Raw genomic sequence first — 25,272 nt, 5'->3', positions numbered from 1 at the left:
CAAGAGAAGTGACTCACCTGGGCCTCACAGCTCCCAGAGGGCTGACCCTCCATGTTGGGGCTCCTAGTCTAATGCTCCTTCCACGCCACCAGGCCCCTGCTAAATACAGGTGTTGAGCCTGGAGGAGGTGTGCAGGGTAGGAAAGGGGCAGAAGCAAAGGGAGCCGGAAATAGGAAACGTCCCTCCTCAGGCTGCCATAAGCAGGCCCTACAGCCAGCGACTCGCCCAACCAGGGCCGAAGAGTGGATGAGCACGGGCCGGTGAGAGCAAAGTGGGGCTGGGAGGCAGGGTCCCAACACAGAGGCCTGCGGCCTGCCAGGGAGAGGGCCCTCCACCCACACCAGGGACCCTCACCTCTTTCCGGATGGCCAGCTCTAAGCTCTCTGCCTGGATCCCAGGTCCCAGGCCCTGGAGGTTCTCACGAAGATTCTGCTTATCTCGAGGTGTGTAGGGCACGAAGTCGTCATCGGCACGCAGGAACAGCACGGGCTCCTCCCGCACACAGAAGACCACGCACTCCTGCCAGGGGCCAAAGGAGGAAGAGAGTGTCACCGCTACCCAGCACGGGGGCGCCCGGCCTTCTGCCTCACCTCTGTGCCTTTGCACAGACCGGTCCCTCCTCTTTGAGCGCCTGTCACCCCCACCCTGGGCCTGCTCAGTCCCAGTGTCACCTGCTCCTGACTGTCCCTCTTCTCAGGGCCCACAGCCCTTTGCCTGAAGCTCCTGGTATGAATTCCTGCTTCATCCTCACATGATCAGTGAACACGTCTCCCTTCGTGGACTACAGGTTCCTTACAGGGAGAACCGTATCCTGATCATTTTCACTTCCCCACTCTTCGGAGCAGGAAAGGGCAGATAAATCAAGTGCCTGATGAACACTGCGGGGAGAAATGAATGCCCGCCACCACCGTTCAACCATTCCTTCACTGAGCACCTTGCACAGAGGAGAGAGAGGTGGGCAGACCCTTCCCTGGGGAACCGGACAGGATCCGCCCAGAGCTAACAGCCCACCCCACTCTGGTTCACTCGGGGACTCTCCGGCTAAACCCTGGTCACACCAGACACGGGCTGCCCACACGGAGCCTGAAATCACAGAGGACCCTCAGGTGCGCAAAACCCCGTCTCAGCATCAGGCTGGAAAGAGGAGTCATTTAGAATCCAGGTGGCTGGTTTGGGTCTCAGGACACCACTCCTAAGCTGCGGCACTCGTCCTCTCTGGGCCTCGGTGTCCTCCTCTGTGAAATGGGAGTAACTGCCCTACCTTCATAGAAGGACCTGTGTCCACTGTAGTCACCAAGCTGTGCCTCTCCTGTTATGACCTGGACCCTCTTATCACCCCATCACCTTTCTCATTCTCCAAGGTTCTCAACATGCAGTGTAGTGTATAAGGGCATTCCGACCTCAGGGCCCCCAGGTCCACACACGACAAGGCAATAAATACGGACCCAGAATTTCCCAACCATGCTGACCACAGTGATCACCATGGCATTCAAGGCCTGGTAGAGCCTGGTCTGGGTCCCTAGCCACCCTCCCCAACATGGGTCCAGGCCCCTCCCAGGAGCCCCTTTGCCAGATGTTGGGGGCAAGACTCTGTCCAGAAGCAGCCCCATTTACCTTGTGTCCATCCTTCTGGAGTTTCTGGAGGACCCGCCTGAATCCAGAGAGGCTGGGCTGTCCCATGCCAAACACGGTGAGCCCATTCCGTACTTGCCGGAAGTTGGGGGCCCCACAGCTCTGAGCAGTGCCCAGGACATCCATCTTCTCAGCAATATCCCGCACCAGGAAGTAGCGTCCCTGGCAGGGGAAGAGCCACAGGGGGTTACTCTGATGGCTCAGGGACATCTTCTATTGGTGGAGCTCTGTCCCAGGCCCCAGAGGACAGGGAGCAGAGAGAAGGGGCAGGGGACAGGGTCTTCTAGTTGTTTGCAGGTTTTTAGAAAAAACAAACAAATTATGTGACCATCTGTGATCCCAAGGAGGATGTCTTTTGGCATGGGAAAGGGAAAAACAACTCCTCCTGATGAGGAATCATAGAAAGTTTCATGGAGGCATTGGAGCCAGGCCTTAAGGAAAGAGAACACAGAGAGACACTCCAGGGGCAGGATTTGGCTTTAGGGTGGGGTCCGAAGCTCTCCAGGAAAAAGCAAATATCTCCCTTGGCCTGAGGAAGGACTTGGAGCAGGGGCTCAGGCAGGGAGTCACAGCCGGGGCCCCAGGAGTCAGCTAGAGGAAAAGTGCACTAGGCCCTTCCTGAGGTCCTGAAGCTCTGAGGACAGACGGGGCTCTCTCCCCCGCAGCTGGGAATGAATGGACGCAATGAGGACAAAGAAGATGAGAGCAAGAGGCACCGGGCGAGTTCATTCCTGGGCACAACGGAGCTTGGACATCATCTGGCCGTGCCCCTCCAACAGGATCCACACATTGACTGACAGATTAGAAACGGAACCAGCTCTTCCAGACACCGGGAAATCCCAGCTACTCTTTCAACAAATGCAGTTTAATCAGCATGATTACCCATTTGCTATTTACGGAGCACCTACACAGTGCCTGAGCACTGTTCCAGGGCCGGGAGCTATAGCAGGGAACAAGGGAAATGAAAGTCACTTGGGCATGTGGGGCTTTCCTGAGGATATGGGAAGGGAAAGACAGCTAAGCCAGAGAAGTTCTGGAATGTGGAGAATGGAATGGAGATCCCCCAGCTCGGGATCCCCACTGACTCTGTTCTCCCTCCTGCTCCGAAGGTAGGGTGTGTGCAGGCTGGGGCCAGGAAGGGAGCTGCCAGGAGAGACAAGCAGGGGTCTCCACAGGGTAAGGGGTGCGGCCCCAGGAAAGCAGGGGGTGAGAGGAAGTGGATGAGGACCCCAGAGGATAGGGTGAGGACATGAAGCAGAAAAGGGGTCAGTGGGGAAAGTAAGAGGAGGGACCCCATGAGGAAGGAGGACCAGAGGGGGTTGAGGGAGGCTCAAGGGGGAGGGAGGGACCAGGCTGCCCTCACCTGCACCAGGTAGTGCTCAGGGGTGGCGTCTGAGAGCCGGCCCAGCGTGTAATGGGACTTGAGTAGTTCGTCATGGATCTGGAACTCCTCCTTACAGTTGTACCTGTCAGGGCAGAATGGAGCCCAAGTCAGGAAACCTTTGGGATCAAGGTAGCCTCCACCCTCACCAGACCCCACAACAGGGCCAGCCTACCCACGCAGCTACCCACCTGTGCCAGAGACAGCCTGCTGTCCCCAGTATCCACCCTCCCCTTCTTCCTCAGCAACAGAACCCTGGAATTCTGACTGGGCCATTATTTGGCAGAGAACTACATTTCCCAGCCTCCTTTGGAGCTATAGGATGGTCATGTGATTAAGTTTTGACCAGTGGGGTATCGGGAGAAGTGGTAATGCAAACAACTTCTGGCCATTCCCTTAAAGGGAAGGTGGGTGCCTTCTACTTTCTCTTCAGAGGTGATGGTGAGAAGTGCTGATGATGGTGGGGAAACAAGAGAGAAGGGGCCTGGCTGATCCCAGAGTGGCCATTTCCAGCCTGGCATGCGTCCTGGACTCTCATGCAGAGAGAAGCTTCGGTCTTATTTAAGGCCTCCCATTCAAGGGTTGCTTGGGTCCCCCGGGACCCTTCCATCAGATTGTCTCTGAGAACAACCCCATGGCACAGTAAGGGGGCTCAGGACACAGGCTTTGGGGTTGCATGACCCGGGCATGAACCCCTCACTCAGCAACGTTGTGGTTTTGGAGTTACTCACTCTCTCTTTGGCTCCCTTTCCAGTAAGTCTCACCTTCTGGGGCCGCTGTGAGAACTCAAGTCACTGCTGAATGGAAGTGCTCAGCCAAGAGCCTTGGGCACAATAAGGGTTTATTAAAATAATCATTTTTACCAGTCACAGAGCTACCGCTACATGGGACCATTTCAAGCAAAACCCATGGGTATAAAACCAGATTTCTGCAGATACTAAACTGGCATGGATCTGTCTGCTCAAGACACAAGAAGCTTCCGTGCTGGTTGTAACAGTGAATAAGACACTGCTCCTCTTTACTAAAGAACTGCGTCCAGGAAAGGCAGGGCAGGGGACCGAGTGGGGCAGGGGAGCACTAAGCAAGGAGTCGAGAGACTTAGGGTCCCTCTCCCAGCTCAGCCTCCATCTCACCATGTGGTGGACAAATCCCTCTACCCCCAGAAGCTTGGTTTATGTATTTAGATCCAGTTTTCACACCTGATCTAAAACATATTAGATCAGGAGTCAGCAAACCTTTTATATCAAGAATTGGACAGTAAATAATTTCAACTTTAAGCCATAGTTTCTGTTGCAACTACAACTCTGCTATTCGAGTGTTAAGCGTCCACAGACAGTATGTAAATGATGGTGTTCCAATAAAACTGTATTTACAAAAACAGACACTAGGTGCCATTTGGCCCACAGGATACAGTTTGCCAGGCCCTGTGTTGGGTGATCTTTAAGGTCCCTTCGTCCTAAACATGCTATAATCCCGGGGTGCTGGGCTCATGCTGGATCCAGGAGGCACACACAGTCTCACTCTGGCAGGCCCAAGACTGTTCTGAGCCACACCACTTTGTTAAGTATTTTGCTCATCATCCCCATGTGATCGGATAAGGAAAAACAAGACCCCGAGAGGGAAAAGGATTTTTCCGAGGTCACAGAGCAAGGCCCAGGACATGTGTCTCCAACACGACCCTCAAGGGCCAAACCTCCATGTGTCATCTCTGGCAGAGAGACTACGTATCAAGTCTCTTGTCTGTACGTCTCTTCTCTTCCCCTTACTGCAAGCACAGTAGTGGATTGGGATCCTAATTTTCCTGTCAGGCCCCAAAGCCAGCAGGCCAATGTACTATTCCCACCCCTTAGGTCTCCTTACACAGAAAGTCCCACCTGCTAGGTCTCTGCCAAACTTCTATGTGTGGAACATAGTTCGTTCTTAGCTCACTATGTCCTATATCTTGCATGCTGGAGGGGCCCAGAGGCAGATGCGACTTCCCAATTCACCAGGAGACAGAGCCCATGCCTCTCTTGTCCTCCTGGCCCCTGGCTCCCAGCACCCACTCCTTCACTGACGCCACAGGGCAGAGAGGGTTGCAGAGCGTCCTTCTGGATCCTGTTCCTCTGGACGCATGTGGTGTATCCACATGTCTCAAAATATGGTACCAGAACCCCCTCTCGGCCTCCTCCAGGAAAACCCCTCAAGGACCTAATTAAGAGAAGTGACCAAGAGCTGCCAGCTTTTTGAGCCCACAGCTCTTTCACAACCTGGTATTAACCCCAGTTTCGAACCATAATTACTAGGTGTGAAAAATAAAAATCTTTACATTTTATTCATCTCCGTCTGTAAGCTCCCTTTGAAAATATTCGGCCAAAAATGATTTTCAAATACGTGTCCCCCCACCAGCCACTCCTCCTTCTCCATGCCTCCTGGCCCTGTGGCCATGGGCTAAGAGACCCACAACAGAGACCCATTCAGCCACTTGATTGCTGTGTTACTCCAGGCAAACTGCTTAACCTCTCTGGGCCTCAATATCTTCATCGGTGAAAGTGGTTTGTAGACTAAGTGCTCTATGCCACCACTCCTCTGGGCAGCTGTCCCCACCATGTCTTCCAGGGATACAGTCACAGAAACCCCCATCCCGCCGCCACTCACGTGATCACGACGGGGGCCACTTTGTTGGGGATGATGGACTTGGCCTTACTGTTGTGCATGCCCGTGGTCTGAAAGGAGTGGACACTGAGCGAGTGCTGACTGTCCATTGTGCCGCCGCCCTGGAGACCCTCAAAGGGGGTGCCCGCCGAAACCGTCTGCTGGGCTGTGCTGGCCGTGGTGCCCATAGTCCGCTGGCAGCCTCAGGAGCCCAGACCTGCAGGATGAGAAGGCATGTGGTGGCAGAAGCGGTGAGAAAATTCACGGCAGGCCGGGACCTAGCCCACCTCTACCCCCACTGCTCAGATGCCAAGTCTGAGGCCCAGAAAGAGCCAGCTCAGCCTGTAGCTGGAAACAGAAGGTAGGTGTGCTGTCTCCCACCTGTTCACTGAGTGCCTACTGTGTACCTGTCCCTTGACTACTGGTCTGGGAGGGTAATGGACATAAAGGGACGGAAAGACACAGCCCCTGACCCCTTACGGTTACACTCCTCTGGCGAAAAGATGAGTGTCAGGAAGGGGTTAATTAACCCTCCACACCAGGTCAGCAGGACCTAGGGCTCTAAGTGACTGGGTCAGGCCACACGGAGGCCAGGCTCCCAGAGTGGGGAGAAGTGGGAAGACCTGGGGCAGGTGCAGAGGGAAGTCAGGCTTGGCTCTGAAGAAGGGGAATGGGCGGGGGGCGCTCAGTCCACTAAGAGTCCACCTCGGTTTCGGCTCAGGTCATGATCTCAGGGTCATGAGATCGAACCCAGTATCTGGCTCTGTGCTCAACGGGGAGTCTGCTTGAGAGTCTCTCTCCTCTCCCTCTGCCTCTGCCCCTGCTCGTGTTCTCGCTCGCTCGCTCGCTCGCTCGTGGGCACTCTCTAAAATAAATAAATCTTTAAAAAAAGAGGGAGAGAGAACGTGGATGCAAATAGGATGCAGGAGGACAGTTTGGTCATGAATATCACAAAATGAGGCTGGGGACACCCAAGGGTTCAGTGAAAGTGCCAGGCCCCTGAACTGGATGCCATCATCAGTATTGCCATCACAGCCAAAGCTTCCGCCCTGCACGCGCAGGAGGCAGGCTGGGCGCCCTGCTGGATGCAGTGCTTCCCTGAGGGGAGGGGTTCTCTCCCAGAGAAATACTTAAGGACGTCCGCAAAAACCAGGCTTCCGGGATGTGTTGCTCCTGGAAGTGTCACTTACAATGGCCAAACCCTGGGAACCCCCTCCAGCCAACAACAGCAGCTCTACTGAAAAAAGTAGGGGCATCTCGAAGATGAAAGGTTCAACAGCCATTGAAAATATCACACTGATGGACGGGAAAGGCATTGAGGATGCAGGAACAGAAGGAGCGGGTTGTAAGGCCAGGATAGGCTGCTATCCCGTTTCACTTCATGAAAATGTATCAGCGGAAAACTCTGGCAGGTACACATCAAGGTGCTCATGTAAGTTATCACCAAGTGGGATGAGAGTTCATTTGTATCATCTCCTTTTGCTTTTTCTCCTCTGAACACTAGGTAATAAAGTTAAAGCATACTGAGAATAAATCAGAGAACGTCTGGGGAAACAGCCAGAGATAGGCAAGGAGCTGCTGGAGGGCGCAGGGAGCGGTCCCTAGACGCCAGACTCCCTCACCCACAGTCAGCCCCTCAGCCCAAGGTGAGCTGCTCCACACGGTGCAAACAATCTGCTGGAGCCAGCCATGTTTCCCTCTACCCTGGCCTCTGGAAACCAGCAGCAGCACCTCGGGGAAGTGGGTGGTGGAGGCAGGGGCTCAGCAGGTCAGTGGGAAGGCTGAGCGTCCCCAGGCCCTGAACACTCAGGCTCCCCCTCCCCAGAGCCGCCTAGAGAGTGACTAGACTCATTCACCCCTCCTCAAACCTTCCCAGACCACCACCTGTCCTGTCCCTCTCTGGTCTGGAAAGGGCTCCCTCTCTCCTTCTGGCCCTGCCTTGTCATCCTTGAAAACTCCCAGCAGCCATGTGACATGGCTGTCAACACGCACACCTTGTGTTTGTAAGAGCCCCACCACACCCCATCCAATTTCTCCCTACCACTTTCTCTCTCTCTCTCTCTCTCTCTCTCCCTGTCTCTGCCAAAGGTAGACAGAATGAGCCTCTCTGTTCCTAAACAGAAGCACAGGCTGCTCAGAGTGCAAGAGGGGCTCCGCAGTGGGCCCCAGCCCGCCGAAAGGAGAGCCAGAAAATTCTTTCCACTTCACTTGCTTTGGCAACGCCCCTCACCGAAGTTCTCCAGACCTTCTCTGCAGCCTGGGCCAAGAAGGCATGGCTGGGAAGAGTCTCCCCCAGGAACAGGAGCACTGGTAGCTGGCGCAGACAAGGGCATGAGGGACAGGACATGGGAAGGGCCTATAGGAGGCAGCAGGTGCCCACAGCTGCCCGCTCTGGGCTGAGCTGTGGATGACATCCCCAGAGCTCCAGCTCCAGCCACGCCCCCCTTCTCATGGGCTCCACAGGCGACAACAGGCCCCAGCTGGTGCCCCATCAGGGTTGCCGGGGGACAATATCCATGTGCACAGCTGTAGGCTTCAGGGCTGGGGGATGAACAATACCCTTTGAAAGTTGACTGGCTTACAAACCGTCCAGAGGAGGGTGAAGCCCCGGATCTCCAGGCCTCCCACTCTGCAAAACTCCTCCTGAAACCTCTCTCCACCCTGCCTGGAGTGAGCCTCACTGGCCCAGGGGCCTCCTCCTGCTGGTCTTGGGCTGCAGGGCCCCAAGCAACTTCCCCATGTCCCCAGCCCTAAAACGACAACAGGGATGGCATGGTCAAAAAGCCTTTTCCAGATCCAAACAGATTTAGCTCCTACGACTGGTGGCCCTAGAGGTCACGCCACGACTGCCCACTACCAGGGAAAGTGGTCAGCAAGGTAGGGGGTGTGTTAGCGAGGTCCCTAGTGCTCAAACTTCTGCCTGGGGGGAGAATGGAGGGCGGGACAGGGTGTGGGCGGACTGAAAGACCCACTCCATGGACCCTGGATGGTTTATAAACAATTATGCTAGTCTGGAACTTCATCCGATCACGAGTGAAGGCTGCTGTCCCCACTGTGTGACAGAGCCTGGGACCTGGTTGCCATGAAACTCACGGGCAGTTTATACCCCACCGCGCTGTGCAGGTGTCTGGAAACTCAGCTCTCGATCATCCGTCCTTTAAAGCCACAGGGACCCGGGGCCCCGCCCACAGGCGCTGGAGTGCCTTGACTCGCCAACTCTGGGCAAATGTGTGCCTGGTAGTCTTAAGCCCCCAGGTTCTCACAAGGGACCTTATGAGCAGGTGATTCCTGAGGACCCCAGAATGAAACCTATCCTCACTGTGCCCAGCAAGCCCAAAAGATGCTGCCGTGCCATCTGCAAACAGGTTCTCAAGGCCTGAGACCGAAAGGACAATCACACTGACGTGGGTGTCTGCCGCCAGACATGTGCCCATCAAAGGCACACTAGCTTCACATCCGCACCCGAGCTGAGCGACAACAGCCTGGTCACGATGTGTCTTCACAAAACAAAAGTTAACCTTCATTTACTTCATCGGTGATCTTGTTCACAAAATAATAACTGACGGCATGTATTACTACATCACCAACTTGTTTTTCCGTGTTTCCATAGCTCTCTGACTACAACTTACTTCCTCTGTAAGCCCGTACAGTCTGTGCACTTGAAAACATTCTGGAAAGGGGGTCCATGAGTTTCTGCCAGCTAGCTAGAGGGGCTCTTGGCCAAAAAAAAAAGAAAGAAAGAAAGAAAACCCTAATTTGAAGGAAGAATATTCTCTGCCAGGGGTGCCTGGGTGGCTCAGTGGGTTAAGCGTCTGCCTTCGGCTCAGGTCATGGTCTCAGGGTCCCGAGACTGAGTCCTGCGTCGGGCTCCCTGCTCGGCGGCGAGCCTGCTTCTCCCTCTCCCTCTGCCCCTCCTCCGGCTCATGCTCTCTCTCTCTCTCGCTCTCAAATAAATAAAATAAATCTTTTTCTTTAAAGGTTTTTTATTTATTTATTTGACAGAGAGAGATCACAAGTAGGCAGGCAGAGAGAGAGAGGGGGAAGCAGGCTCCCTGCTTAGCAGAGAGCCCGATGCGGGGCTCGATCCCAGGACCCTGAGATCATGACCTGAGCCGAAGGCAAATGCTTAACCCACTGAGCCACCCAGGCGCCCCAAATAAAATAAATCTTTTAAAAAAAAGGATATTCTCCATCAAATATAGGTCCCCTTTCACTTTCTCCTTTGCATCTGCTTGTTAACACTTCAAAGCACCGACAGAGCAGGTGGCATCCAACAAGCCCAAAGGTCCTGGCCTTACTGTGTCCATTTTCGGAGGAGGATGGCAGACAGCAGCGGCCAGTTTGCCTTCCTGCCTCCTCACAGCTGACCCTGAGAGCCGGAGCATGCCCCACACCCTCCTCCCTCCCTCTTGGACCCCCACCCACCCACTCCATTCTCTGCCAGACACAGCCTCCCAGAGAGGGAGAGAGGTACAGGATTCCCCACAGTGGGATTGAGGACTCCAGGTCCCATTTCACCCACAGAAGCCCTCAGCGACTAAGAAGCCACAGAATCATCTGGACCACAGCCCTTACGGTGTCTGAGGAATTCCCCCACGAGGACATGCATCCGCCTGCCTCCACACGCAGTTTTTCCTGAGAGAAAAGAAACCGCCCTCTGGAACCCGTGGCAGAGAGGTGACCTTGTTTCCCCAGGAACAACTCAGCGTTAGGAGTTGGAACATGAGCTCCAGCTCATCAACTGACTGCCTGATGTTATAGCACAAATACCCAGGCTGCAGAGTGATAAGCTTCTGGTCAATGGCAGCATTCAAGCCAAGGAAGTGCTGAAGCAGGGAGGCCAGGCAGGAGGTTCAAGAGCAGACTTTTCAGGCCTCGGCCCAAAACACCAACATGAGTTTAAGTCTGTTTCTTTTCATATGGTTCTTGGTAGAACTGAAACGTCCCCACTCTGGTCTCAGTTTCCCCATCTGTAACCCAAAGCTCGCAAGTCCTCATCTTCTTTGTCCCTGTCCTGATGCAACAGCCATGACCTCCAGGTTTGGCAAACCCTGCAGGCTTTTCCAAAGCAGAGTTTGGCTCTCAGGACTGAAGTGGAAAGCTGCATGTCAGCTACTGCCCCCAGCCTGTTCCTTTGTCCTCCCTCCCTGCCTGCTAGGATGGACCCAGACCCTCTTACAAAATCCCTAGTCCCACCTCAAGGAAAGACGTGACTCCCAGAACCACACAACCAGCTGTCACCAAAGGCTCCCAAAAGCAGCTTCAGAGCAGGCTACGCCCCGGAGGTCAGCTAGTCCAACCCTCTCTCTCCACAGAGGAGGAAACAGAGACCCAGTGAGGGGACTCGGGGTGCTCCAAGTCACAAGGACAGAACTGAGAGCCAGAGCTCCTGCCTCCCATGCCCAGGCTCCCTGGCCGAGCCATGGCTCCCTCTAGCCTGAGCAAAGGGAAAGACTGTGTCAGGAGCACAGGGAGATGGTGTTGAGCAGATAATGCATGAGTGTGTAATTAGCCAAATCAGGGTGTGTGGTCTCCATGCGTTTGGGGGGGCAGGGGGAGTCTACAGTCCCCTTCCCCTCCCAGGGGCCCCAACCTCATGCACTTCTCTCCCCACCACCCCTTCCCCTACCCCCTCCTGGCCACTGCTGGATCTGAACCTCCCTCATGGGGCCAGGGGCCTCACACAGACAAGACCTATGAAAGGAACAGTTGGGAGGAATTGGTGGGCTCAGCGGTCCGCTGGCTCCCATCCCAAGCCAGTGACAGGGCAGAGTGGGTATAACACACAGATCTAACTTGCCCTTCCGTTGGATGGGGCAGCTCTCTTAGGGAGGTTCCCATTTGCTCCTGACCATCACCACAAACCCAGACAGCCCTGCTCTGCATAACCTTGGGCAAGTCCTCTGCCCACTCTGGCACTCTCCCCACAGAAGAACAGGTTTGCCCCCTCCTATTCCCCCCACCTCTGCCACCGCCCGGTCCAGACCACCAGCTCCTGTCCTCCGCTCCTGTCCCCCCACAATCCATCCTCCGTGCAGCAGCCAGAGGATCCTGTAAAACCCTGAATCAGGTCACACAGGGACATCCAGCCCCGTCCCCTGCTGAGGAGGCCCCGCCCCTCTGACCTCACTCACCGCCTGTCCTGGCCACTGGCCCCTCCTTCTTCCAGCACCCCCAGCCCACTCCTCCTCATGAGGGCTGCACCCCAGCACCCTCTGCCTGGAACGTTCTTCAGCTTGTTCACATGGCCGCCCGTTCCTGTGCTCGTGGCTCAAATGTCCCTCCTCAGGGAGGCCTCTCTGAGCCTCTGGGGACGCTGTCTGCCCACAGCACCCCACACCAGTCTCTGTCCATCCACAAGCCCTTTTATTTCCCAGTTGCCTCACTGATAGGGTTATGGGAACCCCTCAGCCTCTTCCTGTCCCTCTCCAAGCCGGGACAGTGCCTGACTGGTCCACATGGCTGCCCCAGCACCAGGACAGCGCCTAGCAGATGCTCAGGAAATATTTATGAGATGAGCATTTGACCAGCCTCAGGCACCTGAAGCTTCTAGGCTTCGGAGGAGCAGGCAGCGGGCACCAAGGAGCAGGTCTCAGTCCTTCTCAAGAGCGTGAGGAAGAAGCGGCTCCCACACCATCCTGCCCTTACCTGGACTGCCCTCCTCCCCCCACCCTCCCACAGTCCACCCACCCCTTGAGGTTAAAGCCCAGTGCCTCCAGGAAGCCCACCCTGATGACACACCCACCACCCACCCCTCCACCCCACCTCTCAACACCCGCAGCCCATTGTGATCACTGCAAGATGGAACACTCCATTCCCTTCCACAGCACGCTCTTCCTGGCAGGGGCCATCCTGCGTCCTTCCTGGCTCCGACCGACCGCTGCCTGACTCAGGGGAGGGGCTGCACACATAATGACGGAACAAATCGGCTCCATCTCGTTATCTCCCCACCCTGCCTGGCTCGTGCTGATGGGAACAAGGGCCGCACCCCACAACAAGGAGGCACAAAAGATACTAAGGATGTTTACTTACTCCTGAGTGGGGGCACCAAGTGACGTTATCTACTTTCCTTTGGCTTATCCATCCCTTCTCAGTTTCTGAGGACCAACAGGATTACTTTGGGAACGTGGAATTAAAGTATAGTTATTTGTAATGGTTTCAGAGTGGGACAAAGGTCACGACTCCTCACGTGGGTGCCCCTGCACCCCCTACTGTGCTCCCCCAGCTCTGTGTCTTTGTTCCCCCCACCACCTCCAGTGGCCGCTGCCCCTTGCCATCCACGTTCCCATAATAATCACGGCACTCATATAGCCTGATAGGATTTCTCATATCTTTGTGAGTTTTTTGGCTTTGCTAATGTCAACCACCTCAAAACCAGGTGATACAGAGACTTTGTGACTCCCCCACTTTACAGAAGAGGCCGCAGGGAAGCAGGCCAACAAAAGGAATTTCCCCAGGCTCTGCAGCTCAGAGGAGACAGAGTCACGTGGCTTCGGCTTTGTAGCACATGGCCTCCCATCTCTGAGTGTCACCCAGACCTAACCCTCCACCACCTCTAGCCCTCAGCCTCCTTCTTTTGAAAACCAGTAGATCAGCATATAAAGCAAAGCTACCAGGGGTCTGGGATGGCCGGAGACCTCCCTCATCTGCTACACTGTATGTTTCTGAAATGTTTCCACTTTTTTCTAAACTGGAAAAAAAAAAAAAAAAAAAGATCTACAAGTTAAAACCAGAGTTGGAAGAATGTTTGGAAACATTCCCCAGTATGCAGCAGGTGGACAGCCACCGTGGGATGGGCCTGGAGTTTTGGGCTAGCCTTCGAGGGTCCCAGTTCTGGCAGGGAGGAGTCACAAGACATCCTTGTCACCCCCTGAGATGACAGTATGGGGTGGGCTTAGAGCCAGCAGTGGGCAGACTGGGCAGAGTGACTGGGTAGCTGAGGAGCTGTGGCCAATGGGAGACCGCAAGTGACAGCAGGTCCCACTGCCGAGGGAGCGTGCAAGCTGGGAAACACTGCAGGGGCAGGGCTAGCCTCCCTCCTGGTTCCCCTAACAGCCGGCGGACGGGCGGACGGAGAATGGTCTCCCGTCAGCTCTGCGGAATCTGGGACCCTCGGGAAGGAAAAGGGTCCTTTCTGGCACCCCTAGCCTCCTGCCTCTTAACCTGGGGAGCCCTCCCACCTCTGTACCTCCCCTGTAGGTCAGCTCTGCCTGACATAAAGCTCTGTCTCTACAGGAACCTGGATTAGAGAAGGAGGAAAGATTATAAGGAACATTCTGCGGACAAATGGGAAATTTTGAATATGGATGACGTGTTGGAATAAATAAGTTAATTCCTTGGGTGTGATGCTATTGTGGATATTGTGCTCCTGGGAGACCCAGGCGGAAGGGTCCAGAGATGACGCGCCTTGGTGTCTGTCACTTTTAGGTGGTTGAGAGACAGAGATAGAGAGACAAAGAACACAAGCAAACAGAGCAAACATCAGCCACCGGCGAGGACAGACACTAACTCACTAACAGTACTCTCCTCCCTTTTCGTAGGCTTAAAAGTTTTCCAAAACAAAACTGGGGATGAAAACATTTTTTAAATGAAATTTTTAAAAAGTCAAGCTGTCTCACAAGAAGTGAGTCTTCCACACATCCCCCTAAGTCCTCCCCCTTGAAGACTCAGGAAGCATCTGGTCTAGAGGGTAGAGGTCGTCATCCGCAGGCAGAAAGCTGTCCTGTGTGCCACTGGCAAATCCCTGCGGGTTTGCGATTTTCCACTCTAATTAGCTGCCAGTACTTGGAAATCAAGGGGTTTTGAACAGAAGTGTAGATCTCTGGTTTCTCTTGAGGTGGGGTGCAGGTACAGGGTCCTGGAGCCCTCCCTGACCTCCCAGCCTGCTCCCTGGAGCAGCCCTGCATTCGTGGCATCCCATCCACCTCGGTCACAGCTCCTGCAGCCCCTCCATGAGTCCCCAAGTCTGTGAGTCCCCTGGCCTCCTGGCTACCATCCAGTGAGGGAGCTTGTCCTCTCCCTCGGGCCCCAGCAGCCCAGACACAGGCCACACTTCCCGGGCAGACTCTGACCCCCTCAGGAGAGGCTGGCCCACATCCTTTGTTCTGACCGTTGCCACTGGGCTGCCTCTGACCCCCACAGAGCTTCTCTGCTCCCTCTTGCTGGCCCTGGAGCATGGGGCTTTCTGGTCCCAAGACTGACCTCCCTGGGGGGAATGCCCCGGAAATCCTGATCCCACTTCTCAGCCTGGGGGGCATCCTCAGGTTTGACCAAAATGCCCACAATGCTTCCACCCATTAAACAAGCCAGATGATGAGCAGGAGACCACTCCCCATATCCCCTGCAGGTACCCATGACCAGTCCCAACTAATGGAACACTAGGGGTCGTGTCATGTGGCAAGTTCCAGAATCTTCCCTAGGGCCCCTTTTCCTCTCTTCCTCCATCCTGCTGTCAGGAACACAGATGCGATGCTTGACATTTCCCAGCCATCTTGAACCACAAGCACGTGAAGCCACACCCTCGGAATGGGAGTGGTCAAGTTTCCCAAGGAATCCACGGCCTGGAACCGCCACCCCAGGCGTGGGCTGCAAAGCTCTGGGTTTGGACAGCACATAGAAATAAACTTCCATCTTGTGTAAACCACTGGTATTTGGCTTGTCCTGTTACTCGCAGCCAAACCTAATCCTGACTAATGCGCTCCAGTATTTTTAGGTTTGACCCTCAGTGACCACACGCCACACGCAACAAGACAGAACGTACTTCTTTCCCCTCTCACAGGAGAATGTCAAGTTTCCTGGCTTGTAACAGTCAGGTAGAGCAATACCAAGAGCCTGTGAACCCAGCCAGTGCTGGGGCATGGGGGTTCACAGGATACAGAAGACATTGTCTCTGGCCACCAGGGCCCACAGGGTTGCTGAGGAGACACACAAAAGACCATCAGAGCACCAACGACTGCTAGATGGTGTGGGGCAGCAGCTCTCCCCAAGTCAGCCACAGAGATCTGGAAAGTTCCAAGCAGCTAAATATTTGTTCCATGCTATTAGATAGAGGCTTGGCCACCATTACTTCAAAAAGGCAGAGAGAGACTACAGGTGTCTCTCCATCTGCAGTCTCTCTGTGGCCCTCCTGGACTGTTCTGGAAAACAGGAAGGTGTTATCTGGATGGGAGGGCCCCTGCCTGTTGGATTTTTCAGGAAGGAGTGAGAGGAGGGGTATGTCATACTCCCCATGGGGGGACCCAGTAGGCTCTGGGAGGGCAGTCATCCTGCTCCTGGAAGAGACTGAGGCACCGTCCGTGTCCAGGTTCCATGCACCAGGGATTGGGGAAAAGGAGAGGCAAACCCCAGTGGGGAAGACCCTGGAGAGAACAGGGTTAAGGAGGACATGCTCACCGGCTGAGCTCCAAGCAGCTGGCCATCTGGCCATCTCCAGGTCAGTAGAAATCTAGAGTTTCCTGAGACCCCACCCAGGTCTCTGGGCCTGCTGATACTTGCCTGGCCACTTCCAGGGACTGGGCCCCAAGGGGCCAGTGAGACCTCAGGATGGACCCCCACTTCTGACCTCCAGTAACATCATGAGGGCCTGAGGCCTGCTTTTAGGGAACTGTGAAAATCCATGACCCAATTCTGGGGTCTGTCCCCATCCTTCTACTTCTGTGGCTTTCAGTCTAGACTCTCTTGCCCAGCATTCAAGACCCCTCCCTTCCTACCCTCAGCACCCCCTATTACCCTCCACATCCCCAACCTTCCTGGCAAACCCCGGTCTCTATGGTATAGGGCAGCAAAAGCCCCAGGAGACGTTCTTCTCCAGCCTGGACTTTCCAAGAGGTCTCAAGTTAAGCACAGCCCTCTCTGGGCCACATTTCATTGCCATCTGCAAAGTGAGGGGGCTGGGCGGGATGGAAGGCTTTCCAGCTTTTAGCAGCTGAGACCTTTCAGTCCTTGATGAAAGTCCAGTGTGCAACACAGCTCACTGTGCAATACACCCGCTAAGCTAGTGGCCAGCTCAGGAAGGGCGATGCAGAACCTCCCGTCCCCAGCCCCACCACACAGCTTCTCTAGGGAGGAAGAGCTCCAGACCTACGGGCCAGAGATGCTCCAAGCCCCCTCCCGCTTAGGCCTCTCAGGACACATCCAGCCCTTCCCTGCCCCCACGTGTCTGTCCTCAGACATCTGCACCCACATCCCCTCACGCCTTCCACCAACGCCTGGTGGCAATGCCCCCTCTTCCTTCCAGAGTGCAGCCTGGGTCCCATGCCACCCAGGCTGAGCTCCCGGCCCTGGTTTCTAGTAAACACATGCCCCATCTCCCCGCTCTGGATCCAGTGCTCCTCCAGGGCCCCTACAAAGCCGAACCCACCACAGCTGTTGGTTCCAAAGATCATTTTCCTAAATAAATTTCACATTCACAACCTCATTTCCACTTCAGAACAATCCTCTGAGAAAGGCAGATGCTCCAGCCACCGTGCCATTCGGCAGATGGGAATACGGAGGCCTCAGATTCACTACACAACAGAACAACAGAACCAGGCCTCTGGTTCCACAGCTGGGGCTCTTTTCACTGCATCATCCTCCCACCCTCTCCCATTTCCCCTGATGCCACCCTCACTTTGCCAGGAGACAATGGGAAACTTAAACCAGAGACCCCTTGGAAGGCAGGGAACAAGCTGGACCCAGAGAAAAGGACCCCTTCCAGGGCCACAGCCTGTCATGTGCACCCCAGGCAGCCAGATGCCTGGGGTGGGTAACAATGGAGCTAAAAATAGGGCAGGAGGCTGAGTGGCCAGCTGCCGGAAACATCTGCCTGGGCGGCAGAACAAACATGACGGAAGTCACCATGCTGCAGGGTCCCCTAGCGTGGGGCTGGGGACAGCTGGGGGCGGGGGAGGGGAGGGCAAAACCCTCAGGTCTGCACTGAGGGCAGGGGCCTCGTCGCTCCTAACACACACACAAACACACACAGTGCAAATCCACCTTGTACACCAACACGGATCTCAGAGTCAGAGTCAGATGCACCTTCAAGTCCCCCGTCTGTTCCTCTCATTTTATCGAAGAGGACACTGAGGTCCAGAGTAGGCCAGACAACCGGCCACAGTCACAGAGACAATGGACAGCAGGGTGAGGCCCCGGGGGGGTCTCTGACCCCTCGCCTGTCCACCTGCCTCCCCAAGCACGTCCATCCAGGGCTGCTAAAGACCTTGACCAGGAGGAGCTCTCCTGCCCCACAGTAGGAAGCATGCCTACTGTGAGCCGCAGCTGTGGAACCAGAGGCCTGGTTCTGTTGTTCTGTTGTGTAGTGAATCTGAGGCCTCCGTATTCCCATCTGCCGAATGGTACGGTGGCTGGAGCATCTGCCTTTCTCAGAGGATTGTTCTGAAGTGGAAATGAGGTTGTGAATGTGAAATTTACTTAGGAAAATGATCTTTGGAACCAACAGCTGTGGTGGGTTTGGCTTTGTAGGGGCCCTGGAGGAGCGCTGGATCCAGAGCGGGGAGATGGGGCATGTGTTTACTAGAAACCAGGGCGGGGAGGAGACATATCAGGCTACAAGACTTCAGTTCAGACTCGAGGAGGAACTACACAGCAATCCACAGCTTCCACCAGGCAGACCCAGCCTCCCCGTCCAGCCTCGTGCTCCCAGCTCCCAGCCTTGTTCTCCAAACTCTAGCCAAAGTGACATTCTTACAGTCCCTGGCACAGACATCTCAACGGGGCTTTGCAAATAATTAACAATATCAAAACTAATAAGAAAGCCGAGGTGCATCTTACTGGAGTGGGGGTGGGGCCAGGGTGTTCTAGAACCTACATAAGGTAGAAACTATGCCCTTGGAAATTCATACTATAACCCATGGCGAGGCCAGCTCTCCAAGACGCCAATGCCGCCAGCTTATCCTCTGGGCGATGGCACACACCCCAGCGGGTTGGGCTGAGGGGCAAACGAGGTTGAAAGCGCTACACACCGGCCTCATGCTCATTCACGCCGTAGCTTCCTGCCCTACCTGCTCCCCCTGCCTAGCTGACCCCCAGCCCCTGATCCAGGGAGCCTCCTTCATGTTCCCCAAGCCATGTCCCACATGGCCGTGGCCTCCAGGAGCCCACCAGGCCGGGGACGGGGCTGGCTTTCAATAGTATCCCAGTGCCTGGCACAAAGTAGCCACTTAAGTGAACAAAACTGGACAGATTTCTAAAGAACAAAGAAAGATCAGCTCCGTAGGAGGCATGTTGTGAGCACATATGGGACAGCACAGGTGGGTTTTAGCCCAGGGCCCAGCAAACAGCAGGCGCTCTGTAAATGCATGCCTGTTTGAACCAGCATAAGAAAATGGAGCCTGGGGAAGGAAGAGGACTCCTGCGTCCCATATGGCAGAGAAGATTAATGAGGAAGGGACATGAAGGCCAGAGGCTGTGGAGGCCCCTTCAGGCCAGGAAGGGGGGAGGGTGACTCTGAGAGCCCGTCTGAGAAACAGACCCCACGCCTGCAGGAGAACCGCCCGGCTGAGACCCCTGGGTCTCTCCTGTTGACTCACGCTCTCCTTGCCTCCCAGAGGAACAAGAAGAAGGGGGCACCTAAGCGTCCCCTGGACTCCTCACCCACTCCCAAGGACTGAACACATCAGCAGCTTCAGCAGGATGTGAAATCACAAGTGATGAACTACCCAGTGGCTTACATCCCCACCCCCACCCCAAGGTGCGCTCTGCGGATTGTTAGTGGCGGCGGGGCGGGGGGTGGGGGGATAACTGTGGCAACGGGCAAGATGGCCCGAAGCCCGAGAGAAGCCCAGGCCCTGCGCGGAGGCCATTCCCCTTCTACCTTACCCACCGTTCCCACCGCATGCTCTGGAGAGCCCGAGTCCCCAATGCCTTCCCGGTGCCAGCAAGGTCAAGACTAGTCTCAGGACAGTACCAAGTACCATCGCCTTCTCACCATGAGCGAGGACACTGATGGTGCAGAAGCCTCAGGTGAGGCTCAGCAGGAGAGATAGTGCTGGCCCCCAACCAGGTCACCCGTCACTCACAGTGACAAAATATGCCCGTGTCACCTAAGAAGGTCATTGATGAGGGGCACCTGGCTGGCTCAATGAATGAATGGAGCATGCAACTCTTGATGTTGGAGTTATGTGTTCGAGCCCCACGCTGGGTGTAGAGATTACTTAAAAATAAAATATTTTTTTAAAAAAGTCTTTAATGAAACAGTAAAACTAATTTCACTGAAGCCCAGGGCTTAAGTACATATACAAGTGTTTACTATTCTGTGTGATGACAGAGCGTGTACCTGGGCCGCTGGGGGGACACGACAGGTGTCTGGGGGAGAGGCACCTGTGAGGCTGTCCGAGCAGTCAGCCTAACCAGCCTCTGCATTCACAGAAAGAACAGCCAACAGACAAACGCTGGCTACTCACAATTGGGTATCTAGCAAAGATCGTCTCAAAACTGAACAAAGTGAGCCTGCCCTTTCAAGGATCATTGTTGCCAAGGATCAAGTTGGAGCTTTAAGGGAAACATCGAATTTTGGAAAACTTGCATCAGCCATCATGAGTCTGACAGCATCCCAAAACACAAAGACTTCGCAATGCTACAGGTGGTGATACTAACATAAGTAATTTGTGGACGTCGCTGAAATGAAATGTATCCACATTTAGAAGATCTGTGTAACTCCGTGAGCCAGTATTTTCCCAATGATCAATATGTGATGTGACACAATCATACCTGTGTCAAAAATCCATTCATAAGACAATCCAATGCATCTTAGCATAACAAAATATGAAAAATCCATTAACAGGGTTGCAGATTCTACATTTCAAATTACCTTTAAGAAGCTATCACATGTTGAATTTTAATGGGGTCTCAGAAGAAAATATCCAGAGGCTAATAAAATATCTTTCCCTTTTCCAATCACTTATCTGTGTGAGGCTGGATTTTCTTCATACATTTCAATCAAAACAACATATCACAAGAGCTGAATACAGGAGCAGATATGAGAACCCATGTCTGTTACTAAACCAGACAAGAAAGTGACCTGCAGAGGGGGTCTGGCTGGCTCAGTCAGTAGAGCATGTGACCCTTGATCTCAGGGTCATGAGTGTGAGCCCCACATTGAGTGTACAGATTACTTAAAAAAAATTTTTTTAGGAGGGTGTGTGCTATGATGAGTGCTGTGAAATGTGTAAACCTGGTGATTCACAGACCTGTTCCCTGGGGATAAAAATACATTATATGTTTATTTTTAAAAATTAATTAATTAATTAAAAAAATTTTAATCTTTAAAGTGATTTACAAACTGCAATACAATGTCACTCTTCGCATTGTATTTTGTTTTGGAAAACACAGCTCAGGTTTCAGGGAAAAGAAAATAAAAACACCTTATCGATGTTAACATATAATGGGTTTGTTATTATTTTTTAAATAAACTTATACATGTATGTTTTTAAATATATTCAGTTTTAATTTCTCATATAGTAAATATCAATTTATGTATACAACCCACATAAACAGAAGTTCTTTGGAGTCTTTAATTTTTAAGAGTGTAAAAGAAGGAGGTCCGAAGCTAAAAAGTTTGCAAATAGCTGTGATTTAACACCCACAAACCCTTGGTTAACATGTACTAACGTCTGTCCCACCTTGCAGGTACAGATCGTGAAGCACAGAGAGTCTGGATAACCGCCCAAGGGCACGCAAGGCGGCAGAGAGCTTCCAAGGGCATATCATCGTCCTCTAACATCACGGTCTTGAAGGGAGTGCCAAAGGATGAACAATGACATACTAGAAAGGACACCACATTAGTGACAGAAGAGAATTCGGGGCAGAAAAGAACTTTCTATATAAAATGCTAGGAAGACATACAGTTCAACATCAGTAGATCAGACTACATTAAAAAAATGGTCAGCTTTTAACCAACACACACACACACACACACACACAGCTAAAAGGCAAATGGTAAACCAGATAAAGATATTTTTGATATTTTTGTTATTATTAATCATATTCAATACAGCTCTTCTCAAGCAGGAAAAACAAGTATACCTTGAGAGTATAACAGACCCAAAAAAAACCCCAAAAAACCCAACCAAGAAATATAAACGGACAATAAATGTGAGAAAAAGACACTCAACCTAACTTGTATTTTAAAAACTGGAAAGCGGGGTACCTGGGTGGTTCAGTCATTCGGTGTCTACCTTTGGCTCATGTCATGATCCCAGGACCCTGGGATCAAGCCCTGCATCGGGCTCTCTGCTCTCCCACACCCCCTGCTTGTGTTTCCTCTCTCGCTGTGTCTCTCTCTGTCCAATGAATTTTTTTAAAAATCTAAAAAAAATAAAATAAAAACTGGAAAGTATGAAATGCCCCACCTTGCCTCTCATGGCATCACAGATTCAAGAGCATGAAAACACCCAGTGTCCACATGGGTGCCAGGGACCGCCCCCCCCAAAACACCTGGCAGGATGCACCTGGCACAACTCCCTAGAGGCCAATCTAGCAATAATTCTTAAATACCTTAACAACACGCAACCCTTCGATCCCACAGTTTTCCTATCAGTTGATTCAAAGGAAATCATCAGAGATACGGCCGCAAAAATGTTCGACATAGCTTAGCTTAGTTTAGCCAAAGCCTGAAAACATCTTTCACATCAAATGTGGTCAAAGTCCGCTGTCTGGCGGACGTCATCGTGCGGTCATTAAAAAGGTCAGAGTGTCCAACGACTGTCACTGAACAGAACATGGAGGGAAAGAAGCCAACAGAAACACAGTCTGTCTGATTCCGTTCCTCTAAAACTCAAACACAGGCCAAACTAACGCGTGGTGGTGGAAGTCCGACGAGACGTCCCATTTGGAGCAGGAAGGGGGGGACAGCGACAAGTGCAGGGATCTGGGGTGCTGGAACCCTTCCGTTCCTTGGCCTGGGGGAGGCCGTGAAGGCTGTGCTCATTTTGTATAATCAACCATCGGGGTGTATACCTGTGATGTGCCTGCTTTTCTGCCCCCACACCCCGTGAAACTCCAACTTAAAAGTTTCAAAAGCAAGAAGTAACTGTTTATTGACTCACATAGGAAAATACCTATTGTGTGTTTAGTTACCAAAAAAAGACACAGTATATATACACGTGGGCCCACACATACATACACATAGAAAAAGCTTCTGGAAGGATAAATCCAAAACATGCATGGTGAAGTGTGGTTATCACTGGAAAGTGGGGTCACAGATGACTCTTCTAACCTTCCTGCGTATCTTTGTGTTCTCTGATGTTTCTTTTTTGTTAAGATTTATTTATTTGAGAGAGAGAGAGAGGACGGGCACACCCTGATGGGGAGGGACAGAGAGAGAGAGAGAGAGAGAGAGAGAGTCAAGCAGACTCCCTGTTGAGCAGGGAGCCCAACACAGGGCCCGATCCCAAGACCCTGAGATCATGACTTGAGCCGAGACCAAGAGTCGGACGCTTAACCCAATGCGCCACTCCCAGAGCCCCTCTCTGACATTTCTGTGATGAACATAAACTACTGATAGAAAACAGAGGGTAAAACCACAGAACCACACAGTATGGCCGTTCCCAACAACAACCCTGGTTCTTTAACAACCTTATGGCCCAAAGGGCGCCTGACCCCACAGGAAAACCTCGGAGGACAGGGTGTTCCTGAGTTGCCAGTGATGGAAAGCTAAACACCTTCCCGTGGAAATCATTAGGATCTCAGAATTAGCAAGACTTGGGTAGACCCCAGGCCTGCCCCCCACAACCAGAGGCCTGGGTTAGCTCCTGGGATTCAGTTTCCCTGTGGCGGAGAAAGGGTTAAATGAGGTCATGGATGCCCTGGTCTGACCCAGTCAGTGCCCAGGGCGTATGAAATATACAGGCTCCCCGAGGTTCCACAGAGGAAGAAATGGGGGCCCAGGAGGCCGAGTGACAGCCCTGGGGACACACACAGGGCCCTTCTGGCTATCCGTGCTCCCAGGGTACAGTGCAGGCAGGACACTGGACTTGACCTCAGGTAGCCTCCCTTGGAACCCACAACCATCATCCCCATGAAACCTCCACGTGGAAGGCCAAGGCAGGAAAGGTGGGTGGCTGATCCAGACAGGAAGTGACCTCACCGGATGAAGGACAGGCCAACATTCCACAGGGAGCCCCACCTGCTGGGGACCTTCGGGGTCATGGGAGCCAGGAGTGGGTGGGCACACGGAGGCCAAAGGAGGAAACAGGATTTATTGCAGAAGGCCAGGCACATGGCAGACCCCCCAGCAGGGAAGTGACTTCATTTCACACTCTGTCGCCCTTGCTTCCGTCCCTAGCATGGCTGGGAGTTAACCCTGAGAGGGCCGTTCTCCCCTGGGCTCTAGCCAACTCCACAAAAGCCAGGGCAAGAGAATCAGGCTTTCTCCTCTCCCCACTCCTATTATCCCCAATCCACAGATAAGTAAACTGAGGCTCAGAGGGCTGACCACAAGACAAGGACTCCAGGACCTTTTCCTCTACACTGAGTTGCACAAATGGTAATTCAGGGTCAGGAACTCAGGGAAGGCTTCCTGGAAGAGGAAACCACTGAACTGGGCCTTAAAAGAGGAGGAACATTTGACAGACAAGAAAGGCATCCCGCATGAAAGATACAGCATGGAGAAAGAAATGCGTGGCACTGTACAGAGGCTTCTAGAAGTAGTAAGGTACTTGTGAGGCCAGAATACTGATAGAAGAGACAGGGTGGGGTTGGGCTGAACCCCAACTGCCTCGGGAACTGTGCCAAAGAGTCAGGATGTTGCTTTATGGGGTGACTATTGCATAGACTGCAGCAATAGCAGAGCTGTATGATGATGCCCTGTGTTAACCAAAGAGGGCTGCATGGAAGAGGCAACACATGGAGGGGCCACTTCCCTCTAAGACTATTACTCAGGTGCCCAAAGCTCAGGAGACCTCACCCCCACCACCACCGCCACCCAGCATCTCCAACTGCTCTGGGTTTCTCTGTAACAGAGAAGGAAAGAAATCCGTAGTACCAAGAGTGCCAAGGGACACATTGGACGCCCAGGCTGATCCCAGCCCATCAGGCAAAACTAAACTTGAAAACCTAAAACCTAAAACATGCTTGCTGTGACTCTCCAGGCCTCTGGGCAGCTTCTGGCCAGGGAAGAGATCCACTACCTCAAACCTCGGGTGACCAAGGGAAGGGCAGGGAGAAAACACCAGGGCACAGCAGGGGAAGAAAAATATTTTGAAGTTTCTCTCTCTTCCTGTTTATCTATCCTCTTGATCCAGAAGCTCCTGGTAGCTGTTTGTTCAGGGAAAGTTCTGCCAAGAGTGACATCCTGCCGTTAGCCACCCTGGACCCAGCGGCCTCTGCCAGCCATGGGCCAGGGGCACTGAGGACCCCATCCCTGAAGATCACTGCTGAGCCCTAGGAAGCTGCTTCATAGAGGGGCTTTCGACAGAAGCTGGGGCACAGGAACGGGGACCCAGCCAGGGAGAAGGGACCGCCTGCCACTGTCTCCTCGGCACCAGCCGGCACCGATCAGCTCCACACTCAGCAACGGAGAGGTGACAGACAAGGTTTCAAGGAAAAATTCTGAGCCTGGCCTGGACACTGCAAATGGGGGTGGGCCTGAGGAGCACGGACTGTGCAGCACGGACTGGCGGCCAATCCTG

At 53.4% G+C, this 25,272-nt stretch overlaps 1 protein-coding gene across 6 annotated transcripts in view; it reads right to left on the bottom strand.

Annotated features, from left to right (window-relative positions):
• PALD1 (phosphatase domain containing paladin 1) overlaps positions 1 to 25,272 on the bottom strand; it is a 78,003-nt gene that overhangs the window by 28,840 nt on the left and 23,891 nt on the right. For 5 of the 6 annotated variants that reach the window (XM_044239693.1, XM_044239695.1, XM_044239694.1 and 2 more), the window contains exons 2-5: positions 5,651 to 5,864; positions 2,996 to 3,098; positions 1,615 to 1,794; positions 355 to 519 (exon numbers count right to left, since the gene is read on the bottom strand). In XM_044239693.1, coding sequence (XP_044095628.1) covers positions 355 to 519; positions 1,615 to 1,794; positions 2,996 to 3,098; positions 5,651 to 5,835 — 633 coding nt within the window. In that variant the 5' untranslated portion in view covers positions 5,836 to 5,864. Of the gene's footprint in view, positions 1 to 354; positions 520 to 1,614; positions 1,795 to 2,995; positions 3,099 to 5,650; positions 5,865 to 12,412; positions 12,429 to 25,272 lie in introns of those variants that run through there. The other variant, XM_044239698.1, reaches the window with a different exon arrangement.

This window comes from Neovison vison, chromosome 2 (genome assembly GCF_020171115.1).
Source record: "Neovison vison isolate M4711 chromosome 2, ASM_NN_V1, whole genome shotgun sequence".
Classification (NCBI taxonomy): Eukaryota; Metazoa; Chordata; class Mammalia; order Carnivora; family Mustelidae; genus Neogale; species Neogale vison.
Note: the sequence above shows the minus strand (reverse complement) of the source record. Positions and strands in the feature narration are given on the sequence as shown.